The sequence below is a fragment of the Ursus maritimus genome, unplaced genomic scaffold (assembly GCF_017311325.1).
Source record: "Ursus maritimus isolate PB19 unplaced genomic scaffold, ASM1731132v1 scaffold_11, whole genome shotgun sequence".
Classification (NCBI taxonomy): Eukaryota; Metazoa; Chordata; class Mammalia; order Carnivora; family Ursidae; genus Ursus; species Ursus maritimus.
The window spans coordinates 5811-21498 of NW_024423453.1; the positions used below are offsets into that span (position 1 = coordinate 5811).

General features: G+C 43.7%; 1 protein-coding gene across 4 annotated transcripts in view; it reads right to left on the reverse strand.

Moving 5' to 3' along the window:
• Nucleotides 1–11810: 11810 nt before the first annotated feature.
• Nucleotides 11811–15688, reverse strand: part of LOC103661822 (3-hydroxybutyrate dehydrogenase type 2-like) — a 32175-nt gene continuing 28297 nt past the window's right edge. Inside the window, exons 7-8 of one of the 4 annotated variants that reach the window (XM_040626202.1) lie at nucleotides 12601–12694; nucleotides 11811–12503 (exon numbers count right to left, since the gene is read on the reverse strand). In XM_040626202.1, the coding sequence (XP_040482136.1) occupies nucleotides 12641–12694 (54 nt within the window). In that variant the 3' untranslated portion in view covers nucleotides 11811–12503; nucleotides 12601–12640. Of the gene's footprint in view, nucleotides 12695–15688 lie in introns of all 4 variants that reach the window. The other 3 variants (XM_040626201.1, XM_040626200.1, XM_040626199.1) reach the window with 3 other exon arrangements.

Consider the following 15688-nt stretch of genomic DNA (forward strand, 5'->3'; position numbering starts at 1 on the left):
TGCCTGGGGGCTGCTTCCCACTGACCACCCTGCTGAGCCGAGGGCTTGAGAACCAATCAGGAACCAACTGTCTTATCACATATGCAGCCTGAGTGCTGCCGGGCAGGGGGTGGGGGGAAGAGACCCCAGTCCCGATCCTTGTAGCAACCTGGCCTGCCCATCAAGAGCGACAGTCCAAGACCACGATGTCACAACCCCCAGCTATCTGATCCAACCACCCTGCCAGGCTGGCACCCGCTCAGTGAGTCCTAAGACCCAGAGACTTCTTTGCACTCCAGCTCAATCCTTCTCACAGAGAAGCAATCTCCAGCCTCAGAAAAGTGCTCATCATTAGCTCTGGAATTTCCTGGGTCGTGTCTACACTGGTCCACACAGGGGTCCCATGCAGACCACTCCGCAAATGCCCTAGGGTTGCAAGCCACTTTCAAGCTGCCCTTAGAAAGGCAGAAACTGGCCCAATTAGGCAGACCAGCCAAGTGACTCGATGTGCTGCAAACTCGGACAACATCCTCCCTGAACACCAACGCTTCCGAGTCCAAGCATCCAACCTTCGCTCACTGGGCACTGAGCACCACGTCGGCATGAACACTGCTCTTCGATTCACTGGCCTCCCAGTCCTTCCAATCAGAAACCCAGCTCCAGACACCAGTCTAGTTTCCCTTCAGAGAGAGAAGTCAACTGACGGAATAAAACACTCCCTGTGCACAGCACACTTGTATCCACATCGAATTCCTTGGTCTTTCTCATTCGGGCAGCCCTACAAGACCCACACCAATGAGAGATACCTCAAGTTCAATCATCACGTATATATTTGACCTTGGGTTTTTCCTTTTGCTATGTGCATGTCAAAGTCAATGTCTATATTGCTTTCTTAAAAGAACAACAATAATAATGACATGGTCACCTAAGGGTCTGGATTTCCATAGCCAGACAACATGGCTCTGGTCCAGATAAGGATGAAGACACAATCTCAGCCCATGAAGTAAACCCCACACCCTCAGGGATCCCGACACGCCTCATGGGTGAAGAGTTCCTTTGCTACATGGAGTTATCTGAGTCCAAAGGATACAGTCCAGCATTCATTCTGTTTCTTCATCAATTCCCCAGCTCAAGTCTCAAGTGACTCACCAGGTCAAGCTTCCAGAGCCCAGGATGGGCCTCCAGGTAAGCAGCACCCCCCCCCCCCCCCCCCGGGAAAGCTAACAGAAAGCTCGATTTCCTTTGGGAGCACAATGTGGCACTCCCCAAGCTCCTAAAGAACCCACACTCCTTCTCCCTTTCTCCCTCACAAAGGCCACCAAACCCTGTGACAGCTCTGAGGCTGTTTTACTTTAACAAATAATTTCTCATATCGGAATGTGGCTCCAGAAGAGAAAAACATGAACACCCACAAAGGATTCCTTTAATATTTCAGAAGACTGTTTTCCCATTGTTTAATTAAACCTGGAAATAAAAGGCACAGATAGCCCCTTCCACTAGCAGGTCCGATTCACTTCAGTGATCGAAAGTAGAGCAGGAAATAAAAGAGTAACAGATGTTCTGAGGACCCATCACGTCCATCACCTCAGGTTTGAAACTTCTCACGCATGCAAGGAAAGAAGCACCACCAAACATCTCGGCCTGGCAACTCTGACAGTCTGAACTGGAGTGACAGGGACAGACGATGAGGCTGTGTGTGTTGGGTGAGGCTGGTGGCCCAGAAGAAGGGGCTCGGCCAGTTCCAGACCTGGAACTCCCCTGTCTGCTGCAAAGCTCCAGCATTCCCCCCCTTCTTCCAAAATCACACTGGCTCAAGGCTTTCATGAGAAAGCTATAACGCTAACTAATGAAAGGTTCACACCTACTTTCCCCTTCTGTTGCATTTCTCTGCACCTTCCTTCCTACCTGTGCAAACTGGTACATATCAGTGGAACATGAACGTGCTCTGAGATCTGGATCTTTCATTGCAGCTTTCCGAGGACTCCTTCTGCGATAAGAAACTAGCGGATCCTACAACAGGGTGTTTTACAACTATCATCTATAGAATAGTACAGCCCAAATCACTACATTTTTACCTCACTCTTCATGAAGCAGAACACTGCCTTTTTCTTTTCATCTTCTACTTAAATTCCAGTTAGTTCACATGCCATGTAATATTCCCTTCAGGTGTAGCATTTCGTGATTCCTCATCTGCATACAATACCCGGTGGTCATCACAAGTGCCCTCCTTAATACCCTGCACCCATTTAACTCTTCCCCCCATGCCCCTGCCCTGCAGCAACCCTCAGTTTGTTTTCCAAGGTTGAGTCTATTTCCTTGTTTGCCTCTCTCATCACCCCTCAACTCTGTTCATCTGTTTTCGTTCTGAAATTCCACATGAGTGAGATCATAGGATATTTGTCTTTCCTCACTGATGTTGCTTAGCTTAATACACTCTAGATCCATCCACATCCTTGCAAATGGTAAGATTTCATTCTTTTTGAAGCTGGGTCATATTCCATTATATATATGTATCCCACATCTGCTTTATCCATTCATCAGTGCATGGACTTTGGGATTCTCTCCATAGTTTGGCTACTGTGGACATCGCTGCTATAAACATCACAGTGCATGTACCCCCTTTGAATCTGCATTTTTGTATCCTTTGGGTAAATACCTAGGAGAGCAATTGCTGGATCATATGGTTGTTCAATTTTTAACTTTTTGAGGAACCTCCACACTGTTTTTGAGTGGCTGTACCAGTTTGCATTCCCACCAACAAGATGGGAGGGTTCCCCTTTAAGCAGAACATTATCTGCCAGCAATTTCATAAGAGGAAACACAAACTCTGTGAGATACACCCAGGGTCAGGCAAGCAGTCGCAGAATTCACCCCAAGGCTCCTGACACCAAGCCCCTTGAAACCACCAGCATGCCTCTATCTAAACAAATTCCCAGACTCTCCTTCTGACTCCACCACCAAAGAAACTACAGAGAAAACAGCTCCTCAAAATATCGAGATGATACATTTAGTAAAACTAGAAAGTCAAGCTCAACTTTTAAACAGTAAAAGGCTGCTTTGAATAATTTTGAATTTTCCCTCAACCCTAATTGTAACTCTTTCGATGAAAAGACTAACCAATGATGAAACATCACCTTCGACAAATGACATCATCCAAGTCTGTATCTGATGACAAAAAGCCACCTAACTCTAGATGCTGGCCACTCATCTATATCCTAGGCCCAATTGAATAACACTGTTAGATGAAGGAACAAATTAGACATTACAAACACAGAGTGAATCTCACCTTCCCTTTCTAATAAAAGAGGGTTCCTAGGAAACAGATGTTCAAAATACATTCGTAAGCAATAAATGGACAGATAAATTGTGATCCCCTGCAAAGTTCTACATGTAGGGAAACTAAGTAACTCTTGCACCAAATCCAGAATGCTGACAGCTACTGAAGTTTTACTTTGTGGCTCAACTAGAGAAAAGCCCAGGAGATTTTGGGATAATGAGAGGTTTTCCCTCCAGTTCTCACACGGATATGACATCAAGTCAAATGTACCTGCTGCTTTCTCTGAACGCTGGCGTCCTGTGACAAGCTGCCTCACTGACTCAGATGCTGAAGTTCAAAACCTCCGGTCTCGGGTCTCCTGGAGCCAGAGCAGAGAAGTGCTATCAGCTGGGGAGAAGAAGGCACCTCCGACCTAATGCCTGCACACCTGCTTCGGTTTCTGGGTGAAGGGGCAACACGTACTTGTTGTTTAGCCGTAATTATCTTCATTCTAAATAGACCAATGACCTTTCCTTTTCTGGAAAGTGTAATTACTCTTCTAAAGAAACCCTCAATTCGTCTGTTCCAAATGCAACTAGAGTGGGGTCTGGGTTATGCCCGCCTCCAGGCCCCCACCTGGAGGATTTTCCAGCATGATTCTAACAGCCAATTATCACTAACCTGGGGGCACATGGGGCATAATGCTGAAGTTGGGGGACAGCTCTGAGGCTTGTTACCACCACACGTATGCCTGGGGGAACAGGCAACACCCTGCTGAACTCGGGGTACTGCTCAAGGCCCATCACCTGCACTGTGTCAGGGAACCGGGGGACACCCCACTGAAGATGGGGACTGTATGTGGTCCTTACCTTCACTCTTCTGGGGGAACACGGGAAACCCTGAAATTCTGCAACCCATCCCACAAAAGCTCAGGGGAGTGGGCGCCCTGGAGTTCACGGGTATGGGGGAATAGGGCCAGTTGACAGACATCTGGCAGAAGAGACTTTACAGGGAAAAAGAAAACTCACCTGAGTCCCCACGATGAACCTCTCCAGGAGCCCTTCCAGAACCCCGCCTCCCACCCGGGGCGCACCCTACCACCGGACCCCCATCCCGGTGCACAGAGCTCACTCACCAACCGGGACCTCGCGGGGCAACTCTCTCTCTCCCAGCGCACCTTCTTCTGCCCCAGGTCTGCAACCGCCTGCAGCTCTGGGACCGCCCACAGAGAGGTAGCTCCACCCCCACACAGTGATTGGTCGGGGAGGGTGGTGCCTGAGCCCCTTGGATTCTGGGCAACCCGCCCTCAGGCCCTGCAACCCTGCCAGTGCAGGGGCTCCAAGAGGCGCCTCCTCTACCCAACACCCGGGGCAGGCGTGGGTGGGGTCATGGGCCGGGCCCTCCACACACACACCTGGCACCTTCCAGGGACCCCTGTAGCTGCAGACCACCCTCAGAGCCCTGCCCCTTCCCTTTCTGCACCAGCCCTCCCTGCTGGGTGTGCCTGATTACAGGCAAGGTCAGCTGCTCTCAGACCTTCCAAGGATTGGGATTTAGGAAATGCAGTGGTTTCACGGATTTCCAAGGCAACTTTAAGACCCAAAAAGTAATGCTCTAATTGGGAAGAGCTTCGCCTTCTGGTCTCACCCATGGAGTGAACAGTGCTTCTCAGACCTTCAACGCACCCTTCTAGGATGAGCCCATTTGTGCTGGAATCTATATACACATGCTTGGTTCTGCAGGGAAGCGCCCAGGATGGAGAACGGCCACCCTTCTGTGCTGCTGGAGTTGTGAACCAGGAACATTTATTTCTCACTTAAATAGAAAACACTGTTATTGTCGACACTGCGTGAATGAACTTTTAAAAACATTTTTGAGAGAAAGGAAGAGACCTTTATTCAAACCCAAGTCAGGAAAGCTGCCTGGGAGACACAATCTTCACAAAGAAGGGAGTGCTCCGGGGAAGGAACATTTGGGACAGGGTTATATATTTTTTCTGTTTTGTGTTACATACAGTTACACACCACGATGAGGAAGAAGATTCCAGAAAGTGACAGACTTTTTCTTGTGCTTTCAGAATGTGCATGTCAGTATGACTTTAATCTTATGGGAGCCAAAGAGATTCTTTATTTTTTCTTATCTTTATGTTGGCATTTTTGGTTATTTTTTTCTTCTTGAAGCAGATGTCCAACATGTGCTTGGGGCACATGAGAGAGAGAGAGAGTTGCCCCGCGGAGGTCCCGGTTGGTGAGTGAGCTCTGTGCACCGGGGTGGGGGTCCGGTGGTAGGGTGCGCCCTGGGTGGGAGGCGGGGTTCTGGAAGGGCTCCTTGGGGCACATCTCACGACCCTGAGACCATGGCCACAAGCATAGGGCCCATGCTTTGAGGTTTTGCCCAGTCATTTTGAGCTGGGTAAAATGTTAAAGGATAACTTCCCTGGGAGCCTAGGATCAGGGCCCACAGATGATATAAGATGAAAATTACTTTTATCATTATAATTACTACTAAATGGTGGAATTTGAGACAAAAGCACCTTTCGCAAGAGTACCAAGAAATCAAAATGATGCCTACAGAAGGTTACCTGCTCCATGGTCAACACAGGTAACAGAAGTGTTCACGGTCTCTGGACTCCTCCCCTTCTCCTGCCCAAATCTTGGAAGCACACAGATCATTCAAAATCAGAATTTTAGAACTTCTAGACACCTTAGAGATGTCTGGCACCATTCCCTTGGACTGCAGAATAAAACACAGTAGCTCATTGTCACAAACTAATTTCAACATGAAGTGCCCCCTGGATGCACTAAGTTCTTTCTCTGCAAATGTTGACTAATGTGAGTCACAGTCATACCATATAAACACTACGATGGCTGGGAAGTAATTGTAGGTAAGGGAATATTTTAGCCATGTTTATAAGCATTGGCTCACTTTGTAGAAGAGGCTGAGCTGAGTGTTTTTAAATACTATTTCAGACCTGTTTTACAGCACCCTCTGAACATACCAGAGCCTGAATCAACTAAAAAAGATAGTTGGTTTCAGTAACTTTAATACCAGAAAAATATTATACTGTCTCTATTCCTAGGGATCTTTGAGGTCCTCCACTGAGATAATTCTCTTCATGATCATGACGGGCAGAGGTGAAAAGGCCAGCTGAATTCATTCCAGTTGGCCACATGACAAGAAAATCCTGATACTTGATAGGTTTTCAGATGGAGATGACCAGAGGGAAATAGTACCCTGTATGGAAGAACAAGGGATTTGGAGTCAATTTGGGGATCCCACTTAGGTTTCTAACACTAAAATCCTCTGTGACTCATATCGTCTGAGTCCCCATCTAACCATCTGAAAATGTGCCTAATAATATCTACATCCTAGTTGAGAAGTTTAAGAGGGAGAACACTGCAAAGAGCCAGTATGATGTCTCTCAAGAACAGTTGCTCAGGAAGCCATAATTACGCTGGGTCTATTTCTTTTCCAGAAGAAAGAACACATGTTGAATCCATATTTCTAATAGATGACTCACAAGATGATTTTCAAACCTGAAGGAAGGCCAAGAAGTCGCAATTGTGTCATATTTCACTCAGAAATCATGTTGTCGGACTGGTGAGGACAATACAATAGCAACGTCATCAGTAAGAGTGGGGAGCTACTAATTTCCATATGGCCATGTTGACCCCCTTAGCTCAGGGCCACCAGAAAGGACAGCTGAGGGGGACCATAGGCCAAGGCTGCCAGGTGTGGCTGGGGCAGGCAGAGCTCTGACTAAGTTATTATAATGCTCTTCACAAATAAAGTGCTATTGTGTGTAAGCCCTGGTGTAGAAAAGGTTGAGAATTTCCATTGAGATTCCCTCTCTGACCTTTAGGATATGTAGCAAAGTTACATTTAATTTGTAAACATGCAGGGACTTCCTGGTTTTCTTTTCATTATGACTATGGCTCAATTCCCCTGTGGTCTAAGAATATAATCTAGTTAATTTCAGGGTTTAAAATTAGAAGACTTGATTCATAGCCCAACATATTGTCTATTTGGGTAAAGAGTCTATGACCACTTGAAAATATTGTATTCTGTACTTATTAGGTCATGTTCCATATAGGTCAATTAGGTCACATTTGTGACCAACGTTTTGTCTGCTTTTTCTATCAGATATTGAGAAAGGTATATTAAAATCTTCAAACAATGCTGCTCTATTCAACACTGCATTGGAGAATCTACCCAGTGTTGTAAGGCAAGAGAAAGAGAAAGTATAAGAATTGAGGGGATAATTGTGACTATTCACAGATAACAGGATGGTGTACATAGAAAATCCAAAATAGTCTGTAAATGCCCTATTAGAGTTAAAAATGGAATTTAGATATTTGAGATGGATTATAGCTTCACATTAGACAGTTTCTGGAAGAAAGTGTAGAACATGTCAATCTTGGGGTAGGACACAGGGTGCACTAACCATTTAAAAGAATTCAGTGGGACTTCATAAAAATGTGACATTTCTCCTTATCTTATGACCATTAAGAAAATGAAAAGGCGAGCCACAGGCAGGGAAGTAAAGATTTGCAGTACACACGCTAACAAAGACTTGTCAATAAAGAATTCCTACTCACCAACAATAAAAAGACAGTCTATTTAAAAACAAATACTTCACAAAAGATTTACTGATGGCCAACAAGCACAGGAAAGGGTGCTCAACAGGAGCTTCCAGGCCTTTTCTAAAACAAAAACATACACACAAACCAGTATTCCCTATATGGATGAATTCCTTATTACTGAGGACAATTTGGAGAACAGAGAAGCATCCAAGTAAAGTGATGGAATTCCTTACACTCAGAGGATGGACAATTAACCTAAGTTAGGGCTGAGGACCTCAAACTACAGTACAATTTCTAGGCATAATTTCATCCTCTGAAGGCAGACAACTATCAGACCACATCATATACCACATAGGTTGCTTACCAACCCCTACCATAAAGGAAGATCAGAAACAGATAGGACTGGTAGGAAAGAGCAGAAATCACATGTGGGGATTATCCTGAAACACACTGATCACATAACTAGTGTAAGGAAGTGTAGGAAACTGACATGGACAGAGACCCACGAGGCACTTCTTTGGGAAATGGTGTCTGAAATCATCACACATTGGTACCAGCTAATGAGGGCTCTGAGCATACCCTAGGGTTTGCTCACAAGGGTTTGCAACATGATCGCTTAGGACTGAAACTCTTCAAGACCTCAAAGCTTACCTGATTGACTATTGGACTAAGAGATTCCCATGTTCTGAGAACAGATACCAACTAATTGAAAGGTTCACCTGGGCTCTCTCAGAGGCCCTACAAAAAGATGAACCAATCACTGAAAATCAATTACACACACACACACACACACACACACACACACACACACACACACACACCTGTCATTTGTCTAATTCGCCAATTACTTAAACATTCAGGATTCTTCCTACCTTTTCTTTTTCAGATTGATATTTGTACTCACATGAAATGTCATCATTTCTAATTAAAACTGATGTCAAAATGGAGATGCATTGACACAATATTTACAAAATGGAACTTCCCTGTTGTAATTTTCAATATAGCGTTTTTTAAAGTTCATACATATTTTAGGTTTTTGGTAACTCATACGGGAGAAAATCAGCATTGAAAAACTCTAAATACTGACAGTGACTTTTAAGCCTAGAGAACAAAAATTGTCCAATTTCACAGATAATAAGGAACCAAAGGGAAAGCATGGAAGTTGTAGTCTAATAATTTTACACATATGCATCCTCTATTATCTACTACTGAGGGGCATGTTTTATTACCACTATATATGCATAAATTATTTTCCACGTGTGCCTGCATAGGTATAGTGAATGTACTATAATAGAATGAAATGTCTGGGAACTACTTGGCGGTATCTATAATGAACAATTAAGTTTTGTTCTTATATTTGATTAACTTCCACTGTCTGTCCCTTTAGACAATGGACCATAAACAGAAGGGGGAATGAACCATGAGAGACTATAGACTCTGGGAAATAAACTGAGGACTTCAGAGGGGAGGGGAGTGGGGGATTGGGATAGACCGGTGATGAGTATTAAGGAGGGCACGTATTGCATGGTGCACTGGGTGTTATACCCAAATAATGACTCATGGAACACTACATCAAAAACTAAGGATGTACTGTATGGTGACTAACATAACATAACAAAAAATTATTATTAGAAAAAAAATAAAGTTTAAAAAAAACAATACAGCTTTTCCATTTCAAGAACAATCACAATTGAGAAGAAACTAACTTCCAATTCCTAAAGCATCACACAGACTGAGTTCCATTTCACTCCCCTTTATTCACATTCTCTGTGGGTTCTAAGCTATTTCCCTACCTCCTTTCCCACTGAGCAGGGAGCCCAATGCCGGGCTCGATCCCAGGATCCTGGGATCATTACCTGAGCTGAAGGCAGACGCTTAACTGGATGAGCCACCCAGAAGCCACACCCATGTTTTTCTTAAGCACAGGATACTTACTCATGATGACTTCACATGACTTCACATGGTACCAGAGACCTGCACTTTGCCTCCAGGAGGTTGGAGATGAAGGCAATTGCAAACTCTCACGGTGGTTTCCCACAATGACCTGGCTGGTGACAGTAAGACCCTTATGAGCCCACGAGAGGGTGCTGTGACACTCAGCTGTGGCTGGGCTGGCTCAGAGAAACAAATCCGTTTCCCTGACTGACTTCTCTGGGGAACAGATGCCCCACGCTCTGAGTGAGTCCCTGCCACTGACCTGTCCAGAGATGGCCATCCTCAGGGAGGATGAGGATCAAAGACAAGCCAGAGGAGACCTCATCTGTCTCTTTTATCTTTTCATATTGTGGACAGTGGACAACTAGCTGCCTACAAGTCCCCAGCTACCTTAGTCTCATCTGTGAACAACCCAGAGGTTTGACAGAACACTTAAGATTTTGTTGTCACAACTGCCCAAATATTTACATGTAAATAGATAAGAGTGCGATGAGTTCCTTAATTTTAAATGTAAATCCGTGAATAAATTCTTATTTTTAAAAAAGATATATATATATATTTACTTATTTTAAAGAGAAAAGAAAGAGAAAGCACAAGCAGGAGGGGCAGGAAGAGGGAGGGAGAGTCTCAAGCTGACTCTGCACTGAGCACCCAAACCTGGGCAGGGCTCCATCTCACGACCCTGAGATCATGACCTGAGGTGAAACCAGGAGTGGGATACTTAACCAACTACATCACCCAGTTCACTGAATAAATTCTTATTTAATTTCATCCATAACCAACTGCTATGGGGTCATGGAGCTAATAATTAGGCACATTCTAATCTTTAGCGTGAATGTAGAGGAGGACAACCAAATTCTACCAAACATCTAATGTGGTGAAGGGTAACAAAAATCTCAAATCCTCTAAAACCCTCCTTAGATTATATCCATAGGTTTTAATGATGTACTCAAACAATTTTAAAAAGTTATCTCTTTTTAATAAAACATACATGGTTTACCTAAAGTCAACTAGCCTTTGCATTTAAGTTCCAAATGGTTTTGTCTTTACCAGGATAGTTAAAATCACCACCACAGAAAAAAGGAAGGAAGTTGTTGTGTGGTTGTAGCCGTTTCTCATAGATCGGTAAGTTCCAGCTTCATTTGCCATATTTAGCCTGAGGAGATCACCTACTTCCTGCTACACACCTTCTTACATTTGAATTTTCTCAGTTATTCCCATACCAGTTAGATTTCATCCTGAGAGTTACAGGGAGAACTGGCAAAGACACTGTACTCCGGGTCTCCTGAAGAGGGAGGGAATGACTTGCTATTAACACTTTGCACCCCAGGACACATGCCCTGCTGTCACCTAACACTGAAACAATATTTCTCACACAGAAGTACTGAGGAAATGATGAAAGTTACGAAGGACTAGATCTCCCTACGTAAGTTCAAACACAAGTCAAACAAACAGTTGTTTATGAACTCACATATGGGTGATAAGGCTAGAGTTACAGTCAAAAATTATAGCTACAACTAAAAATGATATCAAAACGCAGATTATAACAAAGTCACCATCAAAAGGAAGAGAAAGATATGGAGTTGGATAGAGGCCATCTGAGTTTCTATCCAGGTTCCTTAACAAGGGTGTCAATACACTGACCCTTCACTTTTTTATTATTCTTTATTATTTTTCTCAAGAAATACATTTATTTAGATTCTCTTGATCACACACAGATATGAATATGTCTAATGAATATCATATTATACATCACATCACTGTCATTTATGTATCTATGGCTGGAAAAAAACCCAGTACATTGGTTGTACATTGGTTTTACATAGTTTTAGAAGACGGTCCAGCTTAGGTCTTCAGTGAAAGCTTGTTGAGTGAAATAAAGGCACTGTCAAACGATTGTCTAGTCCATATTTAAACCTACACTCTCTGATAAATCTACAGATCCCTTCATGATGTTGAATGTTTACCATCACGGTGTTACAGGATTTGTGTCCCCTCAGTGCCCAGGTTATTGGTCATGCTGCTTCCAAGAATGAAGAGGTAGACCAGACGAAGGGTGGTGGGCATTAAAGCAAAGTTTATTGAGCAGAAGTACAAAGCTCCCAGAGAGGGAGGGGACCCAAGTGGGTTGCACCCAGAGTTTCTAAGTTTAGGGGTTTTTATAAGCTCTTTTGTGGAACTTTCTTAAGAAAGCAGGGTGTGCTGAGTTGTGCCAATCAGGGCTTTGGTCACATATCTATCTCCCTAGTAGGTTCATATCCACTTGCTGATGGTCTTTTTTTTTTTTTTTCTAACATCTGGATGCTTAGATCTTAACTGCCCCTTGTCCATGATATTGACAAATGCTTTTGTGGTTAATTGTCTTATTTTAGGACGTTTTGCAGAAGTCATTCCTGCAAAGTCTGCAAAGCAGAATGTCAGGGTTGTCCTGTCTAAGCTGCAGAATAGGATGTCAGTGCTATTTTATTTTAACTGTCCTGACTCCATATTTTCTTGTTGGGGACCCTGAACCTGACTACCTAACTGTCCAACTACTAACTTTCCCCCCTCTGAAGAAGTGACCCTAACTGCTGGTAAGGGAAAGGGGGCGATGACTGGTCTAATTGCTTCCTGCTGGTTGGGGGCCTTGTTGAAGAATTGTAGTCAGGGTTTCATCCCCAGAGGTCTGTCTAAAGGTCCTCGGTAGAAGTCGGTAGGGGCTGTCTCCATTTGTGGCTGCATAGACAGGACCATCTGTAGCCTGATGGGCTCTAAACAAGAAAAGACAAATCAGATAAGGACATTTAGAATACAAAGTCTGGAAAGGAATAGAAGGGAGATGACTAATAGTGGGGCTCTTATACCAACAACAAAGGTCAGGTGGTCTCTCATTTGGATTCCTCAGAACCTAGTGGCCCAAATAGATGACCTCTCCTCTTTGTGCATGTCTCTCAGGGCACAGCTGTGAGAGAAGGTAAAAATAAATACAATTAGACATGTGGTAGCAGAATAATGATCTCCCAAAATGTGCACATCCTAACCACCAAATTCAGTGGCTGTGACCTCACATGGTACAAGGGACTCTAAATATAACAGTAGAGAGGAAGGCAAGATGGCAGAAGAGTAGGGGACCTCATTTCATCTGGTCACTTGAATTTACCTTGATATCTATCAAATTATTCTGAATACCCACAAAATCAGCCTGAGATGTAAGAATATATGTCTGGGTCTCTACAAGCAGAAAAACAACTGTTTGTTTGCAAGGTAGGATGTGCAGAGGCATGAATCTGTGGGGAGATATTGGAAGATAAACAGAAGTGGGAAGGAGTCTCCATAAGCTGGCTACCATTAAGTGATATAACAACAGAGAGCAAATCAGAACCCTTAGATATCTTCTCTGGTGAGAAATATCCCTTTCTGAAACGGGCTCATGGGATGAAAAGGGCAGAATTCTAAGTGGGTCATTGTGGTCTCAGGATCCCAGGAGATACAGAAAGAACAGGGGTGCCTGAACCACTACAATGCCCAAGAAGTGGAGCAGAGAAACTGGTTGTGATCAGTGAGCCCAGAAGGGACTCTCAGCAATCTGGTCAACATAAACCGCAAGATGGGCCAGTAAGGAGACCACTCTCTGCCTGACCACCCTGTAAAGGACTGGAACTTGCAGGCTGTTACCATCCTCTGGGAGGGACAAAAAGGCTGCAGAGCAGGGTGCACACATGAGCCCACAACCGCTCACAGTCCCAAAGACACAAAGTGCAGTGATGGTCCCTGGGACTCCCCCAGGGAAGACTGCAGTGGACACAAACCACGGGAGTCTGCAAACTTTGGTGTACATAGAAGTGGGGACCCTTTCACCTGGAGGGTTTATTGAAGAGGGGGAACCATGATCTTGTGACTCTGGGCCAGAGATCCAGGCATAGCCATTTTTGCCCTGACACTCAGAAAATGGTGTAAAGCTTCCAGGGTACAAAAGCCACACAGACAACCAGCTCACCTCGAGCCCGTCCCCCTGACCAGGGTGGGGCAACTCCACCCAGGCAAAGACCCCTGAGAAGCAGCACAGCAGGCCCCTCCCCCAGAAGGTGGACTGGATGAATAGGTGAAAGACGAGCTTAAGGATTCCACAGCACTGTAAAACTCCAGCACCAGGGAAAATATTATATTGAGCTCCAGGTTCTTCCTCACAACTCATTTATCCTTCGGTCTAAAATTTTCCATGTCTTTTTTTTTTTTTTTTTACCTTTTTCCAATCTCAGTGATATTCTTATTTTGCCAACTTACATTTTTAAGTCCCTTTTTAACTTCTATTATTTCACATCTACATTTTATAGATATATGTTTCATTCTAGTTCTTTTTTCACTCTATTCAATTATATGTATATGTTTTGCTTTCTTTGCAATTTTGGGATGTAGGGTCTTCTAACACACAGACCAAAATTCAATCAGGAACAAGTGGATCACCTTGCTTTATTCACCCAGTGAGATTATAGTCTCTCCTCCTCCATCTTTTTTTTATTGTTTTGTTTCACTTTGGCTGTTTGCTTTTCTGTGGTGGCTTCTGACCAATTCAGATTTTTTCTAGGGTGTATTCTGCTTGGGTTGTGGATGATATTTTGGACTCTGTTCATTTGCTCACCCATCTTTCCCTGGGCAGAATGACTAAAAGGAAGAATTCACAACAAAGGAAAGAACCAGAGGCAATGTTCTCTGCCACAGAGCTAATGGATATGGATATAAGTAAGATGTCAGAGATAGCATTCAGGATAGCAATTAGGAAGTTAATAGCTAGGCTTGAAAAGAGCATAAATGACAATACAGAATCTCTAAGGGTGGAAATGAGATCTAATCAGGCCGAACTTAAAAATGCCATGAATGAGATGCATTCTAAATTGGATGCTCTAAGAGCTAGTGTCCATGAGGCAAAAGAGAAAGTAAGCGATCTAGAGGGCAGACTGATGGAAAGGAAGGAAGTTGAGGAAAAGAGAGAAAGACAACTAATAACCCATGAAGGAAGGCTTAAGAATTTAATGATGCTTTGAAACAAACCAGTGTCAGAATTACTGGGATCCCAGAGGGAGTGGAGAGAAAGAGAGGGCTAGAAGGTATATTTGAGCAAATCATGGCTTAGAACTTCCCTGATCTGGGGAAGGAAACAAGCATTCAAGTCCAAAAGCCAAAGAGGACCCCTCCCAAAATCAACAAAAATAGATCAACACCCCAACACATAATAGTGAAGCTTGCAAATCTTACAGCCAAAGAAGCTGTCCTGAGAGCAGCTAGGGAGAGGAGGATCCTTATATATGGAGAGAGAAACATCAGAATAACATCAGATCTATCCACAGAAACCTAGCAGGTAAGAGTGGGCTGGAAAGATATATTCAGGGTACTAAATGAGAAGAACATGCAGCCAAGAATAGTTTATCCAGCAAGGTTATCATTCAGAAAGGAAGGAGAGATAAAGAGCATCCAGGACAGACAGAATCTAAAAGATTATGTGACCACCAAGCCAGCCCTGCAAGAAATCTTAAGGGGGATTCCGTAAGCAAAGAGAGACCCCAAGAGTAATATAGACCAGAAAGTAACATTCTACTGAAACAGGGACTTTACAGGCAATACAATGGCACTAAATTCATATCTTTCAATAGTTACTCTGAATGTAAATGGATTATCATGTAAATGGTCAAACCAAAAGACACAGGGTATCACATTGGATAAAAAAGCAAAATCCATCCATATGCTGTCTACAACAGACTCATTTTAGACCTAAAGACACTTCTAGATTGAAAGTGAGGGGGTGAAGAACAATTTTTCATGCTAATGTACCTCAAAAGAAAGCTGGAGTAACAATCCTCATAGATTTGAAACCAAAGACTGTAGTAAGGGATGAAGATGGACACTATATCATACATAAAGGGTCTATCCAACAAGAAGATCTAACAGGTAAATATCTATG